We start from the raw sequence: 18,351 nt of genomic DNA, 5'->3' as shown, positions 1-18,351 counted from the left end.
TAATGGTCCATCCAGGCTGATTGCCTATTGTCTGGTGGACGTTCCCCAGATGCAAGCACTTTTGTAATTGATACATAGTCCATATTCCTAACTTCGGATACAGAAATGATACAAAAACAACAAGGAGTCCGGTGGCACCTTAAAGACTAACAGATTTATTTGGGCATAAGCTTTCATGGGTAAAAAACCACTTCTTCAGATGCAAGAAATGATACATACATACATTCAAATAGAATAATCACATCTAGTAAATCATAACCTTCCCAATGATACCTCACGTGACCCAACTTGCATAAAACATATCTTAGTTATGCCATATTCATATCATAACAATATGTCTCTGAAGAATATGGGGCATAATGTCACACCCATATTGACTGGGTACATGTCACCTCAGGACAGGATGTACCAAATGACTGGAGGATAGCTAATGTGATGCCAATTTTTAAAAAGGGCACCAGAGGTGATCCCGGCAATTACAGGCCAGTAAGCCTAGGGTGACCAGATGTCCCGTTTTTATAGGGACAGTCACATTTTTTGGGACATTTTCTTATATAGGTGCCTATTACCCACCACCCCCTGTCCCATTTTTTCACAGTTGCTATCTGGTCACCCTAAGTAAGTCTGACTTCAGTATCGGGCAAACTGGTTGAAAATATACTAAAGAACAGAATGGTAAGACACAGAGATGAACATAATTTGTTGGGGAAGAGTCAACATGATTTTTGTAAAGGGAAATCATGCCTCACGAATCTATCAGAATTCTTTGAGGTGGTCAAGAAGCATGTGGACAAGGGGGAATCCACTGGATATAGTGTCCTTGGACTTTTAGAAAGCCTTTGACAAGGTCCCTCATCAAAGGATCTTAAGCAAAGTAAGCTGTCATGGAATAAGAGGGAAAGTGCTCTCATAGATCAGTAACTGATTAAAAGGTAGGAAACAAAAGGTAGGAATAAATGGTCAGTTTTCCGACTGGAGAGAGGTAAATAGTGGTGTCCACCAGGGGTCTGTACTGGGCCCAGTCCTATTCAGCATATTCATAAATGATCAGGAAAAAGGGGTAAACAGTGAGGTGGCAAATTTGCAGATGATACAAAACTACTCAAGAGAGTTAAGTCCAAAGCAGACTGTGAAGAGCTACAAAGGGATCTCACAAAACTGGGTGACTGCACAACAAAATGGCAGATGAAATTCAATGTTGATAAATGCAAAGTAATTGAAAAACATAAACCCAACTATACATATAAAATGATGGGGTCTAAATTAGCTGTTACCACTCAAGAAAGAGATGTTGGAGTCATTGTGGGTAGTTCTCTGAAAACATCCACTCAATGTGCAGCGGCAGTCAAAAAAGGGAACAGAATGTTGGGAATCATCAAGAAAGGGATAGATAATAAGACAGAAAATATCATATTGCCTCTATATAAATCCATGGTACGCCCACATCTTGAATACTGCATGCAGATGTGGCCCCATCTCAAAAAATTTATATTAGAATTGGAAAAGGTTCAGAAAAGGGCAACAGAAATGATTAGGGAGATGGAACAGCTTCCCTATGAGGAGAGATTAAAAAGACTGGGACTTTTCAGCTTAGAAAAGAGCCGACTAAGGGGGGGATATGATAGAGGTCTATAAAATCATGAGTGGTATGGAGAAAGTAAATAAGGACGTGTTATTTACTCCTCATAACACAAGAACTAGGTTCACCAAATGAAATTAATAGGCAGCAGATTTAAAACAAACAAAAGGAAGTATTTCTTCACACAGCGCACAGTCAACCTGTGGAACTCTTTGCCAGAGGATGTCGTGAAGGTGAAAACTATAACAGCGTTCAAAAAAGAACTAGATAAATTCATGGAGGATAGGTCCATCAATGGCTATCAGCCAGGATGGGCAGGGATGGTGTCCCTAGCCTCTGTTTGCCAGAAGCTGGGAATGGACAACAGGGGATGGATCACTTGATGATTAACTTTTCTGTTCATTCCCTCTGGGGCACCTGGCATTGGCCACTGTTGGAAGACAGGATACTGGGCTAAATGGACCGTCAGACCCAGTATGGCAGTTCTTATGTTCTTACGACTGAAGATTAGGTCCAGCATGTGACCAACTGCGTGGGTTGAACTAGAGATGCCCTCTGAAAGTCCTAGGGAGCCAAGTGAGGAGATCAGTGACTGGGCTTTTGCAGCTACAGCCTTTTGACATGCATGCATGAAAATGAATATGTGTTGGTCCGCACTGCTTTGGATGGTTATCCACCAGAACTTGTTATCAGCAGGGATACATGTCCTCTGGAATGGTGGTGGAAGCATGAAGGGGCATATGAATCTCTAGCGCATCTGGCACATAAATATCTTGCGTTGCCGGCCACAACAGTGCCATGCGAATTTCAGGCGAAACTGTAAACAAGAAGCGGGCAGCATTATCTCCTGCAAATGTAAACAAACTTGTTTGTCTGAGCAATTGGCTGAACAAGAACTAGGACCGAGTGGACTTGTAGGCTCTAAAGTTTTACATTGTTTTATTTTTGAATGCAGTTATTTTTTTGTACATAATTCAACACTTGTAAGTTCAACTTTCATGATAAAGAGATTGCACTACAGTACTTAGTTGAACTGAAAAATACTATTTCTTTTGTTTTTTACAGTGCAAATATTTGTAATAAAATTAAATATAAAGTGAGCTCTGTACACTTTGTATTCTGTGTGGTAATTGAAATCAGTATATCTGAAAATGTAGAAAATATCCAAAACTATTTAAATAAGTGGTATTCTATTGTTTCACAGTGCGATTAATTGTGACTTTTTTAAATCACTTAACAGCCTAATTAATACATAATCTATAGATCAGCTACAATGGGTGCATTAACCAAGTTTACACTGTTAGATTTCCTTTGAATTCATAAATTCCAAGGCTAGAAGGGACCACTGTGATAATCTAGTCTGGCCTCCTGTGTAACACAGGCCATAAACTTCCTCAAAATAATTCCTAGAGCAGATCTCTTAGGAAAATATCCAATCTTGATTTTAAAAATTGCCAGTGATGGAGAATCCACCAAGATCCTTGGTAAACTGTTGTAACGGTAAATTACTCATTGTTAAAAATGTATGCCTTATTTCCAGTCTGAATTTATCTAGTTTCAATTTCCAGCCATTGGATCATTTTATCCTTTTCTCTGGTAGGCTGAAGAGCCAATTGTCAACTCTTTCTTCCCCATGTAGGTACTCATACACTGTAAGTTACAGGGGTGTGTGTGTGTCTGTGAATGCTGAAAAACAAGTATAAATGTGTGCGCGCCTTTTCTATAAAACTAGCTTGAGTGTATGCTTATAGCAGTTTATCTATACAAGATGGCTTGAATGTATGCTTAATTGTTTTGGGAAGGAGGAGAGATGGGTGGATGTTGGTGTTGTGTGTTGAAGGGGATTAGCAGCATCCTTATCTCAAAAGTAATCATCTGTTTTACGTAAATAGTTCAAACGAAATCTTCATTTTGTCTACGGTCAGGTGTATTAACCAATTTTACATTGTTAGATTTCTTTTAAGTTAGGCTGTGTATACGTGCATGTTTGGTATAAAATAATGCTGAAAAACATTAACACGTGCGTGTGTGTCAGTGACTTATCTATATAATAATATAGAATTATTTTGAATGTATCCTTACAATGGTTTATCTATAAAATAGTCTACAAGTTGGCTTGAATGTATGCTTAATTGCTTTGGGAAATAGAGCAGGGTGGGGTGTGGAGGCATGAGTGGTGCTTTGTGTGTTGTATGTTTTGCTAAAAACTTTTTAATTTATTTGTCCTTCAAAAACTGTACTAAAATTAAGAGTCTCTAATACAATTTAAGCCAAGAGGTGCTAATTTTCAATAAATACAAAAGGCTGTGAAGAACTACATTACTTTAAGTAGGAATAAGGGAAATTGTTCTAAAGATTAGGCATATCTTTCATTGGGGTCTATCTGCCAGTTTTTAAAGACAAATGCTAAAGGAATAATGTAGAAAAAGGAAATTTTATTCCTGGTGCAAAATTAGAAACAAGACTAATTGCTAAATGTACGTAGGTTTTGTAAAAAGTTTGATAAAGAATCTACATGCATGCTCATTTTGGAGGGTGGGTCATATTTCTTCAAATAAAAGGTAAAACACAAGGAAAAGAAGGGGTTAAGGTGGCAGCATGTGCCAGCATTCTTATCTCTGTCCTTTCAACAGTTAGAAAACCTTTCAGTTTTCTAATAAACAATAGAGAAATAAAAGAATTAAAGAGTGCTAGCTTTGCACTCTTAGGGATAAACCAGAATTGCTGCAATGAAACCAGAGGAGAATGTGTGGTAATTTTAAGGGAAATATTGGGAAATATTTGGGTGTAGCTCAGTGTTCACAATCACTTCCCGAAGCACAAAGAGTCACACCCCAATTAGAGGTGTTGAAACTGGTGATGAGTCAAGAAATTGCCAGACCAGCCTGCACCAACTACCATAATTAATAGGGGTCGGGGAGTTATTTGTTTTCTGCTTTTCTGGTGTCCACGGACCACTATACACATAATGATATTTAAAGTACTCTCTCTCTTACTATTGACAATATTACATTTTTTTAAATTCTGTTTTGTTCCTTTCTTCTCTCCTCTCCCCTCACAAGCCTGACAATGGTAAACTCCACCTATACAAACCACATGACTGTGTGACTATATAATATCAGATGTCTGACTATTCTTGGTCACATTTGCTCTAGATTTTGCTTGTCAGAGTTTCCAAACATCCTAAGAAGTTATTTGCCACTATGATGCCTGGAGGCTTAACCGAGGCCAAACCTGCGACTCCAGAAATCCAAGAGATTGCTGACCAGGTGAGTTGCATCCCATGAAAGATGCAAAACAGAAACTAGTAGCACAAAAGCAAATTCCAGAGAGATTATGGAATGAAGCTAAAATTTACTTTAAAATCTAACAAGAAGCATTGTAAATGGAAGCCCTCTTGATTGATTAGAAGCATGTAGTATGTGGCATGGAAAAATTGCTAAAGAAGTGACTGCACTGACTCCAGTCCAGGAAATTCTTCGATTCGTATCTGCCAATGCCAGAAGGGACCATGTAGTCTGACCTCCTGTATAGCATAGGCATAGAACTTTTTTCATTCTTTTAATCCATTTAAGGTGGCTGTGTTAATTTTTGTATTGTTCTAGCTTTTTAATCAAAATGTCATGCGGCACCAAGTATAATGCCGTACAGTACTCTATTACATCAACGGTGTTGCCTTTTATCAACCACATTTATAATCTCATCAAAAAAGATTTCAAATCTGTTTGAAAGGATCTATTTTCCATACATCCCCATTGATTGGCTGGCATTAAGTATAGTGATTTCCTTTAATTCATTATTAATCAAGACCTGAATCAGCTGCTCCAATTTCTTACCCGAGATCAGTGTCAGACTGGCAGGCCTATAATTACCTGGGTTACCCCATTTATCCTTTTTAAATAGTAGCACATTAGCTTTCTTCCAGTCTTCTGCTGTTCTGCTTTTCAGTCTTCTGGGAGCTCTAGAGACATTGACGGCTGTGTTGCAGATAGAACTATATGAAAGACAGCAAGCTCTAGTGGTCAGTACGGGCACCTGAAGCTGAGCCTACGCTGCCTAATTAACCACCAGTAGAGTTCCACGGATAGTAGCAGCGGTAGAAGCACCTGTGTAGACGGGTTTTAAGTGTCCTTACAACTGTGTCATCAAACCCTGATCTGTACAGAACAGGCTGACAGGGCAGTAAAAATATCATTGTTCTGCCTACGGTGGTTCTTGTGTACTTGGGCTCGTGGAGCTGCACCGGCGGTGAATCGGAGGTCCCATGTGCTAATGCAGAGCAGGCCAGGGAGTCAGGCTTTTGTTCCTATTGCCAGGGCTAGCTCTAGGGTCCCATTACTAGGGGGGCAGAGGAGGAGAGTGGGTATTTCGGGGGCCCTGTAAACAAATAACCTTCTAGAAGTCCAGAAGCTAGTTGGATCCCTGGAAAATCGTGGATTTTAAGAGTTTAAGTCAGTATTTTCCTGTGATTTATAACTTTGGCCTTTCTGACAATGATTTAGAGCCCCTTGAAGGTTATTTGGGCTGGGGGGTGAGGGGGAAATGTCCTGGGCCTGCCTGGCTCTGCTGTGGACTCACTGTGACACCCTGGTCAAATCACTTGGCCTCTTTGTGCTTCAATTTCCTCAGCTGTAAAATGGAGGGGGGCAGCGGAGGATAACACTTCCCTTCCTCACATGGGGACTGTTAATTCCTATTTGTAAGGCACGTTGAGATTCTTCCTCGAAAGGCACTATAGAACTACAAAATACTACTGCTGTTGTGTGTATGCTCACTGTAGAAACGTAACAGATGGTCTCTGTCCAAAAAAATCTTAGAATCCACGTTTAAATGTGCTCCCAGCATGTGTCAGAAATGAGGCCACAATTCTTAGTTTTCAGTGGACACAAATATGGCGCAAAAGGTGAATCTTCAAGTCAGATTCTGCTTTCATTCACACGGGTCAATTGAGGTTCTTAAATTGACTCCCCTGTTAAGTGAGAGCAGAGTATCGCCTCTGGAGGGCAGATATGTATGATTTCTGAACTACTTTCAGGAAAGTGTCATGTACTTGGAATGATTTAAAGCAGCAGTTCTCAACCTGGGGGGCTGCAAGCAGGCTTCAGGGGGTCTGCCTAAATAAACCAGAGACAGGGCTGGCATTAGACTTGCTGGGGCCCAGGGCAGAAAGCCAAAGCCCAAGCCCTGCCACCCGGGGCTGAAGCCGAAGCCTGGGCAACTTAGCTTTGCAGGGCCCCCTGCGGCCTGGGGTCCCAAGCAATTGGCCTGGTTGCCACCCCCTACCGCTGGCCCTGGCTCTTAATCTACTGGATATGCAGACAAACAGTTGTGACACAACGTGGGCTGTGGAATTTTTATAGCATGCTGGGGGGGCCTGAGAAAGGAAAAGGTTGAGAACCCCTCATTTAAAGCACTCGTCTGTTCAGTGATCTTTTAAACATGTAAATACAATTATTCATTGCTCTTTATTTTCTAAAAGGTGAAACTTTTAACTTGTGCTTAGATCTGTGTGTGCCTTGAAGAGGTAGATTTTGAAGAGTACTTGGCATTTGTGCGTCACCTGGGAACTCCACGGTATTTCTTAGCAACAGAAAGCATCTGACTACCAGACTGCTGACGAGAAGACTCGTGGTGGCTCTCACCCCACCCTTCATGCATCCTTTTATGGAAAGGGAAAGTGGCTGCCAGCAGAAAAATGGCATTGCCGATTGGCTTAAATACATGAATTGCCTTTGACTAGATGCTTTTAAAGAAATGGTCAAAGTTCCCAGTTAGCTAATGAATGAAGCACAACGGATTGTGGTTGGTGCCCTGGGACTGGTAGTCATGAGACAGATGTGATTCCTGTGTCAGCCACAGACTCATTGTGTGGCCTGACTTTGGGGAAGTCACTTCAGTGCTCTCTGCCTCAGTTTCCCCACCTACAATGCTGTCATTATGTTGGATTTCATTGTAGTGTCCAAATGCTCCTAAAAGAGGCTCCAAAGCAGACCATTAAAATCACAGCAAAGGGAAACGATGCTCTGCCAAAAGCTCTTCTGAGAGGAAAGGATTTTAGCCCTGATTTCCTCAGCAGGTACAAGGCACTTTTCATCTGGCAATCTGAAAGCACAAATCCCAAGCAGAGATGGGCACCTCTCTCCGGCCTGTCAGTCAGGTGCATAAGTACCTTTGTAGATCTGGGCCCTATGCCTTGCCCCTCTTCTCTCCATTTTACTTTTGGCCAGCTTAGATGGCTCCCCACTCTGCCTGCTGGGAATCCCTTTCTTAAGCAATTAAGTCTCCCCATACAATACAGGGGGAACCTGGGTGCCTAACTCAGGGCTAAGAATTGCACTAGTCAGCAGGGTGCCTAAGATCCCTGGTGAAACCTAGCCCCAGAAGCCCTAGCCCTATCAATTTTGGAGAGGTTTTCTTGTAGCATTGTTGACCCCTGAGTGATACCTTCATTTCTGCCCTAATCCTAGCTGAGTCCAGAAACAACAACCAACCATACATTTGTTCAGGAATGTATTACTTATTAAATAGGCATGAGCCAAGGGCTTCAAACTGTCCATTTGGGAACTAGGCAGCTGGCTGCTTGACCTCCCTTGAAGGGGTGGGCCCTTTCAATAAATAACTGATGGGTAAATAGTGCTTGGAGGTTGGGAAGGTCATGAATGGTGGGAGTGGAGGATGACAGTTTATTTTCTGAGACAAGGACAGCTGGTGCTGAGGGGACACTTAACTCAACACTTCCAAAGAAGTGGGAAGCCTGGGTGTAGTGTGGTGAATCTGCGGAGAGCAGCAGAAAGGAAAGGCTCCCTGGGAGCTGGGAGAATAGTTCGTCAAGAGTGGGTGTATTGGGATTTTGGGAGGAGTGTCGTGATTGCAGCATTTGGGTTGAGAGTGGCAGCCTGTGACGCACTGGAACAGCTGCTCCAGAGTTGACACTCAAGCAGAAGATGCTGCATCAGTGTGAAAGAGCAAGGCAAGGGGGCCCCCAATGAGTCGTACCACAGAACTGAACTCTGACCAATGACTTCTGCTGCGTGGATGGAGTAAGATATTCAGACAGTGAGGCCTGAGGACCCCAACTTTTTTTTTTTTTTTTTGAACTGTCCCACAAAGGATAAACTGAGAAGGACTCTGAGCTGTTGAGTGAGCCGAGGGTATTTGTCCTTTTCTGGCAGCCTTCGTAAATTAGTATTTCTTTTGTGCTGGGTGTCAGAGCTTTTTGGGACCCACTAGCTGTTGCAGTCCATGCTGCCTCACAGCTGAAGTCTCTTGAATGCTTTCCTCTGAGACACAGAACATCTGAATCTGAGAAGGGCTGATGTACCAGAGCACTCCAAAAAGAAAAGGAGGACTTGTGGCAACTTAGAGACTAACAAATTTATTTGAGCATAAGCTTTCGTGAGCTACAGCTCACTTCATCAGATGCATTCAGTGGAAAATACAGTGGGGAGATTTATATACATAGAGAACATGAAACAATGAGTGTTACCATACACACTGTAACGAGAGTGATCAGGTAAGGTGAGCTATTACCAGCAGGAGAGCAGGGGGGAGCGGGGGAAGGGGAAACCTTTTGTAGTGATAATCAAGGTGGGCCATTTCCAGTAGTTGACAAAAACATCTGAGGAACAGTGGGGGGTGGAGGAGGGAAGAAACATGGGGAAATAGTTTTACTTTGTGTAATGACCCATCCACTCCCAGTCTCTATTCAAGCCTAAATTAATTATATCCAGTTTGCAAATTAATTCCAATTCAGCAGTCTCTCGTTGGAAGCTGTTTTTGAAGTTTTTTTGCTGAAGAATTGCCACTTTTAGGTCTGTAATCGAGTGACCAGAGAGACTGAAGTGTTCTCCAACTGGTTTTTGAATGTTATAATTCTTGACATCTGATTTGTGTCCATTTATTCTTTTATGTAGAGACTGTCCAGTTTGACCAATGTACATGGCAGAGGGGCATTGCTGGCACATGATGGCATATATCACATTGGTAGATGTGCAGGTGAACGAGCCTCTGATAGTGTGGCTGATGTGATTAGGCCCTATGATGGTGTCCCCTGAATAGATATGTGGACACAGTTGGCAACAGGCTTTGTTGCAAGGATAGGTTCCTGGGTTAGTGGTTTTGTTGTGTGGTGTGTGGTTGCTGGTGAGTATTTGCTTCAGGTTGCGGGGGGCTGTCTGTAAGCAAGGACTGGCCTGTCGCCCAAGATCTGTGAGAGTGATGGGTCGTCCTTCAGGATAGGTTGTAGATCTCGCTCCAATGACCCCATCAAGTGAGTGTAATCACAATAGTCTCAGGGAAAATTTTAAAAAGTCACTTGATTGTGACAGATATGACACTCACCTGCAATATCCTGGACAAAGCATATTGAATTAATTTAGTATTATAGGAGTTCGTTGAATTAAAAATGCAAACATTTATGTATGATTGAGGGATTGTACATAATTCAATGGGGGAGGGGAACCATAGCCCTCTAGGAACTAAGAAGAGTGTGGGGAGGAGAGGCAAATTAATTCAGATTATCACCACCTGGAGAGATACTTGTATTTACTGGTTAAAAGGATTTTTAGAAAAATAGTTTAAACTGACTTAGGGCCTTTTTTCTGATCCAGCAAATGGTCAGCACCTTCTGTCCAATCCTTGTGGAAAGCTTGGAAAGACTTAACCTACCAGAGCCCTAGGTTGGAGCTTGGGTGACCTCTGGTAAATTTTTTAGCATGTGTACGTTTTTATTGAGTTAATGTTTCCTGTGTAACGCTTTTACCTTAAGAATAAATGTGCTTGCTTGGAAAGATCTGTGCGATAACCTGTCACTGCTGGCACTCCATGTTCAGAGCCTGTGGAGAGAAAGCGGCACAGACGCTGGCCTGTTTAGGCAGTCTGGCTTGATGGAGATATCACCGTGTAGATTAGGAAGCTGTGCAGCCTGAACTCCCTGGCCAGGAGGGAGAGAGACATGCACCTTTGCCCAAGAGAGGTGATGCCTGAAAAGCTGGGGGCCTCCGCTTGGTGGACACAAGGGGGGACTGCAGGTGCAGTTGCCCTGAACTGTGATAGTGGGTACTTAGCCTTTGAAAAGGTCATTGATAATGTCACTGTCAATTCACTGATGAGCCCCAAACTTCCCTTCCCTTCAGATGTATGTTATCATGGGGAAACACTCCTTGTTCTACATCATATTTTTGAAGTACTGGCACTGAATAAATTTGAAAAATCCACGGCGTTTAAAGTTGTTCCCCTGCATAAACTCGTCTACCCAAACCTGCCTCCAGCACAAGGGAGTCTTGCCTTTGCCAGCTGGGTGTTAGCTCCCTAACACAACCAGCCTGTCAACCACTCAGCCACTGTCCTCTGGGCTGTGCGAGCCCTGCCTTTGCCCTGCAGATTGAACATAGGTGCACCCCAGCCTCCGAGTCCCTTTGAAGTGTCCCCCTGTGGTATTCAGCCCCTGATCCCTGGGCACCACAGAAATTCCAGTCCCTCCACTCCAAAAGGAACAGTGGACCCCAGGTTTACCTTAGATCACAGCTGCTGTGGCACACCCAACACTTCAGTTCACTTCCAGTAAAACAAAAGAAAATGTATTTAAGATTAAATGGAAACAAGTGTGAGTAATGGAAACAGATGGTTCCATATTAACTGCAAACTAGGGCCTACAGTTAAGTTACCTTTCCTATCTAATCATGTAGATTCTTAGCCCACAGTTCAGTCTTTTGCTGCACTTACTAGCCCCAAGGAGCCAAGACCCAATCTTTCATGAAGCACCCCTGCTCATCAAGGTGCCTCCTTAGTCCATGTATACAGAGCATCTTTCTCCACCCTGTGATATACCAAATCAGTCTTTTGTCTTTATTCAGCAAACATGCCATGTCCTATTATTCCTTTTCACAGTCAAGTGGTTTCAATGCTTAGTTTGTCTTTGATGGTTTTTTCAATTGATTTTTCTGGGTTGATGCCAAGGCAGGCAATGAGTAATGCAATACACAATTGGCTAGCCCAGGGTGGGTGACAACTCCCTCCCGCTTGAATTGTCCGTCACCGAGACATATTATTCCCTAGTCACCCACTTTCCCTCCAAGACCGCCATAAAGGCATAAGTTTCAATACAGTTACATTGTTCTTTAAATATCACCCGTACACACATCTCACACTGATTATGGGTTTGATAAGTTACAAGTTTTCAGCAGAGACCTCACATGCTAACCTTCATGGGTGAATACCATGAAAGCAGTGTGTTAGGTGTAGTGAGTTTGTCAGGTCTAGACAGGAGTTGCTTGTAGAGAACAGCGAACCTTTTGCCAGTTGGCAGCAATGGGCCTCTGTATCACAGTGACCAAGTATCATGTGATGGCATACTGGAGGTGGTGCCTCCTTTAAGAGGGAGCTGGGTCAGACAGACTCTGAGGTCAGTGGATGGACAGGTGTTTTGGGGGAGATGTTTGCAGAAAACAGGAGCTTCAGGTGAGAGGTATTTCAGGTAAAGCCAGGCAGCAATCCTAGTTTTCACAGGGGTGTGAAGCCTGGCTGCAAGGAACTGTGGAGCCTAGGGAATAAGGCTGCAAGATCTGAGTTGAGTTGAATTGTTTGTTAATAAGCAAGGCCCAAAGAAGGGAAATGTTAGGTGCTGCATATCAGTCTATGTGCATTCTTTGGGAAGCTGAGAAGAAGAAACTGAGGCCGTAGACATACAATGAGAAGGGGGTTTGCTGACCCCATTACACCACCTAACCCTCTTTCTTTTTTCTACAGGTGAAGCCACAGCTGGAAGAGAAAGAGAACAAGACGTATCCAGTCTTTGTAGCCATAAAATATAAAACTCAGGTGGTTGCTGGAACAAACTACTTCATTAAGGTCAGTACTCAACAAAATCCCCCACTTCTTCCATCATTGCATAAGTGTTCTAATTGAAGAAGAACATAGGTATAATTTTGAGTGCCTTAAAGCAAGATGTTCAAATAGTGAGCAAACGTTGCAGGAAAAGGTTCCAATATGACTTTTAATCAAGGTAGGGATTACCTCCTGTTGGATGCGATTTCGCAACAAAAATAGAAAAGATAAACAGCTTGTTTTGTGAATCTCATTTAAATCTGATCTTAGTATTTATAAAGCATGAGTCCCACTCTTTCAGCTAAAAGAAAAGGAGGACTTGTGGCACCTTAGAGACTAACAAATTTATTTGAGCATAAGCTTTCGTGAGCTACAGCTGAGCTGTAGCTCACGAAAGCTTATGCTCAAATAAATTTGTTAGTCTCTAAGGTGCCACAAGTCCTCCTTTTCTTTTTGCGGATACAGACTAACACGGCTGCTACTCTGAACTCTTTCAGCTGTATATTGTAAAATTTTAGGATTGCCAAGAGGGCGATCTCCATTCAAGACTCTCCAACTGCTTTCTCAGCTCTCACCCTTAGAGCTGGCCTTAGCTGTTGTTTGGGCAGGCGGGCAAAACAATGGCTTTTTCATCCTGCCATCTCCAGGCCCTGAGAGAACATAGAATCCTCTTCCCCATGATCAGCCCAGTAGGCACACGGCCAGCCTGGGGATTTTGGGGAGTGTTACTGAGAGGATTCTGTGGTATACACCTCAAACTCCTCTGAGCAATTTTAAAAACAGTATGTGTGTTTGTTTGGGAGTGGAACAGTGGAACAGCTTCAGTAAGCGAGACAGAGAAACCTCCTCTTGAATACCTCATAGCCTACTGGTTAGAGCACTCTACTGAGAGGCAGGAGACCCCAATCAACTCCCTTCTGCACCTCAAATGAGGATGATATTGAACCCAGGTCTTCCATATCCCACCTGAGTACCCCCAACCACTTGGACTAAAAGTTATAAGGTGGGACACCACCATCTCCTCCTCTGGCCATTTTGCAAATCTCTCTCCCCCCAAAAATCAAAAATAATCAATTTGGAAATATTGCAACAGTTTGTCAGCATTTCCAAACAAATATTTTTTGATTTGAGAGACAGTCAAAATTCACAAAAACTCACAAATAGTTTTGGTAGATTTGAAACTGCATTTTTTTGGTGAATAAAATATTTGTCTGAAAAATCTTCACCCAGCCCCTGTGAGGGTGTTGGCTTGCTTCACCCCAGCATTCAGCTTTCTTTGCCCCCTCCCCCAGTGTCTTTGCCTACAGCTCTGGCCTTCCTCGGGTGAATAGGATTAACTCTTTCACTGCCGGCCTAGGCATGGGATCTGAGTGAAGTCAATGAGACTTTGCCTTAGGAAAAACTGATAGTTAAACCCAAACGTTTTCAATCAGATTTTTTGTAGAGCAAACTCTCATTTACTTCACTCAGATACCTAAGGTTATGTGCAAAAGCAGAAGATGAAGGGGTTGAGTGGGAAGGATAACTTTGGGGTTTGAAGAATACGACCTAAATTCTGTCCAGGCATAAATAGGTGCAACTCCTGGAGAAACCAGTGGAAGTGACACCTTCTTATGGCAGGGCTGAATTTGGCCTTGTGAGGTCAGGGATAAAATTTCTATTTCTGCTGATCATCAGGAACACCCTAATTTGGACATACAAGCCTGTTTCTGCTCACACATGTGCTATGAAATGGGATAGTCTCTACAGACCAGGTTTAGGGTATTGAATACCATGTGTGATTTAATTTTTACTTTGTAGCTATTCAAAGGTTCAGCACTTCATCTCCCCAAAACATCCCTTCATGAGAATGTGCTTAGTCCATGGGTGTCCCATTCTCCTTGTCTTTCAGGTTTCCATCAGCAACAGCACCGATGAGTGTGTACACTTGAGGGTGTTCCAAAGGCTTCCTCATCAGAACAACGGGCTCAGTCTTACCAGCTATGAGACTGGCAAAACCAAAAATGATCTACTGAGCTATTTTTAATGAGATGCTTGGGATGGGCTCTTCTGTTGCTCTTTCTGCAGACTCCCAGCTCGTACCGCCAGTGCCAATACATGGATGAAAATAAAATGAATCTGATTTTGAAAACTAAGTTTGTGTTTCCATGTTGCATGTAACAGAAGGTCTGTCTTGATTCCAGCAGTAAATAACTGTGGCTAACTTACAAAAAGCCTCCAAGGAAATGTGCTGGATCTACCCAAATACCAACGGTTCAGCACTGCATCTCCCCAAAAAATGCTTCCATTAGAATCTGCTTAGTCCATGAGCTTGACTGTCCCATTTCTCCAGGTTTGCTGCTTTCTGCTAATGATAGCACTAATGTAGAGAACTAGAAGAATTCTTCAGCCAACTCCACCTCAAGTAAATCTTTCACAACAAAGACACCACCCACAACTACCACATCCCCACTGACAGTCACAAGAAAACAAGTCATCTGAATGGACACCCTACAGGGAAGAAAAGCACCCAGTGGATCATTACATCAATTGCTTCAGGAAAAAAAATCAACTGTGAAATCCTCAGACATGCATTACATCAGGGCTGGCCAAACTTACTGACTCTCCAAGCCGCATACAACAATCTTCAGCCCCACAGGAGGCGCCTGCCAGGGCCCAGTGTTTCAGCCCCGCTCCTCCTGAAGCCCTGAGACCCCTCCATCTCCCTGCTGCAAGGCAGCGGTCCCGAGGTCCCTGTCCCCCCCGCCCCCACTCTGGTAGGTGGAGAATGGGGGGTTGGGGGGGATCTGTGAGCCGTAGTTTAACAGTAAAAGAGCCACATGTGACTCACAAGCCAGTTTGGCCACCCGTGCATTACGTCCACTGCAGTCTCTGTACCACCCAGGGGAAAGTCCCTGATATCCAACCACCAGATAATGATAAAACGCGGAGACGAAGGGGGCACTATTGTAGTCCCTAATCATGATAACTGTGTCAACAAGATCAACAGACAAGTCTCTGACACCACCTACAAGAAAGAACTGAAAAAAGACCCCACACCATAATTCACACAGGAACTTAAAGAAACTATCAAATCTTTTCCCAAATAACTCTTTTAACCAAATAATGTGGGGGTGCAGGGACACGCAGGGACAGGGGCAGATGTGCCTGACTGAATGGGAGAGGCTCGGGGTCAGTCAGGGTCTGCATGGGGGAAGGCTCCCCAACTCTGTAACAATCCCCCCCACCCCCCAAAAAAGAAACTATTCCATACTTCTCCCACCCGCACCTAAAAGCACTCCAGGTTCACTCCCAGGCTCATTCCCTCTCTCTCAGCTCATCCATTACCCCTGACTCCCCCAAGCCTTTGCACTGCTTCTGAGGGGGGCGGGAAATACGTTTCTGTAGTTTAAATGAAGTACTTAAAGTTCTGTATTAATATACTTAGTAAGGATTCTGTTTGTCAAAAAAAAATTCCTGAATCTTTTTATTTGTCTGTATTGTTACAGACATACTTGCTGGCAGAAACTGGCATGATTATATTGTGATATTTTGATAACTAATATATGCAGAATTCTAAAATACTGTGTGCAGAATTTTAAATTTTCTGGCACAGAATACTCCCAGGAGCATAGTAGACAAAGCCACCATATCACCTCTAGGCAAACACTTTTCAAAAAGCGGTCACTCTATATCTGATCTTTCAAAACTCATTCTCAAAGGAAACCTACACAACACCTTCAAATGATGAGCCTGGGAACTTACATTTATAATGCTGCTAGAAGCTAAAGACCATGGATTTAATAGGGACATTAATTTCATGGCTTGTTACAACAATTTGGAACAGCACCTGCCTGCTAAATCTTAATGGCCTGCTTTAAACTGCTTTTACATAACCGTCTAACCTTTATTGCCCACTTCATTTCAAGTGGCATCCTAAGACATGCAATACTTTTATGCTTAATAATAATGGTCCCAACTTGTATTTAGATTAGACACTCTGATTTTTTTCTTTCCCTTGACTCATTAGCTTGAAAGCTTGTACCATCTATCAACAGAAGTTGGTCCAGTAAAAGATATGACTTCACCTACTTTGTCTCTCTCATATCCTGGGAGCAACATGGCTACAACAAGGCTGCAAACACAAATTAAAAGTTAACAATGTCTCTTTTAACATACAAGCTCAAAATGCCCAAATACAATTGTGGGAATTGTTGCTATAGTGTAAATTTCCCATTTGCGGGATGGAAAAATTCTCTTAATCAGTGCAGTAAATACATTCTTCTGTATCCCGAAGCAAACACACTTGCATCTTATGTGAATGTGCAACTTGATGCTCAGAGTGACATCAATACACCAGGGTTGTTCCTGCTGTCTGGAATTCACGTATCAGTCAGGTGCGAGTCCTCTGGTTGTGCACACGGGGTTTCTGGTCAGGGTCAGCATCACTGAAAAGCAGCATGTCACCCAGTCACACTCTCTCCTCGGACATCGACTGACACCTCCCCTCACCTCCAGCACAACAGAATCTGATCTATGCCACCGTCATCTTCACAGTCGATATCTATCTCCACTTCATCATCATCCACCATCACCCTGCAAGTTTGCCTTCAACTATCTCCCACAGGCCAGCCCCCTGCTCTATGCCCTTCTCATGGCTGGTAACAACAATAACCAGCATAGTATTCCGTTGACAGTCTCCCTCCCCCAGCACCATCTATGCCTGTCCCTCCCCACTCCACTGATGGAGCCAGGATGCCAAGGGATCCCATCCCAGGCCCAATTCTGCTGATGAGGCGGCCCTTGACCAGAACCCCAGCATGGCTTTATGCTTCTTGTCAACCAGAACAAGGCCATGGTGTGGGAAATACTGGGTTGAAATGGGAGCATGCAAGAGGCCTCACAAGTGTGCTGGGGCACATGGATCGAATAGCAAGGCCCACCTGAGCAATTACTTTAAAAGTAGGGTGGACCAGGCCATCTCAGCCTTGGCTGTAAGGTTGGAACGGAATAGCAGATGCAGGACCTCCTCAGGATCTGATGACACCTTCACGGACTGTTTTAGCAAGTGGAGTTTGAGCCTTGTAACTTGCGACTTACTCAGTTTGCCTGTCACTTTTGCTAGGTAGCACATCTGCTGTGTATGTGTGTCTCTACGCACCCAATGGCCCAGGTAAGGGATCTTTGCTGCCCCCCCATTCTCCACTTTGACACCTTGAGTGTGAGGCCTGCCTCCCTGAGGTTTCTCAATACCTTCCCCACCTGTGCTTTGTGCTCCTCCCTGGTGTGGCTAAATCTAGTGATATCATCAACGTAGCTGATAGCAAAGTCCTCAACCCCATGTAATACCTGATTAACCAGCCTCTGGAATGTGGCTCTCGCATTAATTAGTTAGAAGGGTAGTACTTTAAATTAAAAAAGTACAAAATCAGTAATGGATGCAGACTTCTTCTGTGAGTCTCTATCCAAGGAAATTTACCAGAATCCCTTGGTTAAATCCATAGTAGCTGTATTAGGAAGAGAGCTGGAGACATAAGCCCTTGAATGAGAGGCCTGGTATGAAGCAGGATCTGCTCACAGAATTTGGCAAGAACAGGGCTGATATTGCAGAAATACACATTCCTAAGAAGTGCTAGCCACAAAGTACTCACGCAAACACATCCCGATATTAAGTGGTACCAAAACATTTCAGAAGAGTGGTCCTGATATCAGAGCATCCTGATATCAAGGATGGTACAAAAACATTCACCAAGGATAACAGCAACACACCGACCCCTCCTAAAAGATAAGGTCAGGATGACCGTATGTAATAGAGATGTTCTGATTGAAGCAACATGTACGAGGTGATGGGTGATAACTAGCCACGTCAGGGGGCAGTAACTATGTCAAAGGCAGTATGTAACTTGTTTGTATCAGGGGATAAAGATGTATCTCAGAGGGAGTATCTTTGCCCAGCTGAGGCGGGGAAT

General features: G+C 43.3%; 1 protein-coding gene across 1 annotated transcript; it reads left to right on the top strand.

The window, feature by feature from the left end:
• Positions 1-4,694: 4,694 nt before the first annotated feature.
• Positions 4,695-14,538, top strand: LOC119567167 (cystatin-A). The gene is made up of 3 exons (XM_037910361.2): positions 4,695-4,848; positions 12,326-12,427; positions 14,295-14,538. The coding sequence occupies exons 1-3, from the start codon at positions 4,783-4,785 to the stop codon at positions 14,427-14,429; spliced, it is 303 nt and encodes a 100-aa protein (XP_037766289.1). The 5' UTR covers positions 4,695-4,782; the 3' UTR covers positions 14,430-14,538.
• Positions 14,539-18,351: the final 3,813 nt, after the last annotated feature.

Source organism: Chelonia mydas, chromosome 1, assembly GCF_015237465.2.
Source record: "Chelonia mydas isolate rCheMyd1 chromosome 1, rCheMyd1.pri.v2, whole genome shotgun sequence".
Lineage (NCBI taxonomy): Eukaryota > Metazoa > Chordata > Testudines > Cheloniidae > Chelonia > Chelonia mydas.
This window is presented reverse-complemented; position numbering and strand designations above follow the sequence as displayed.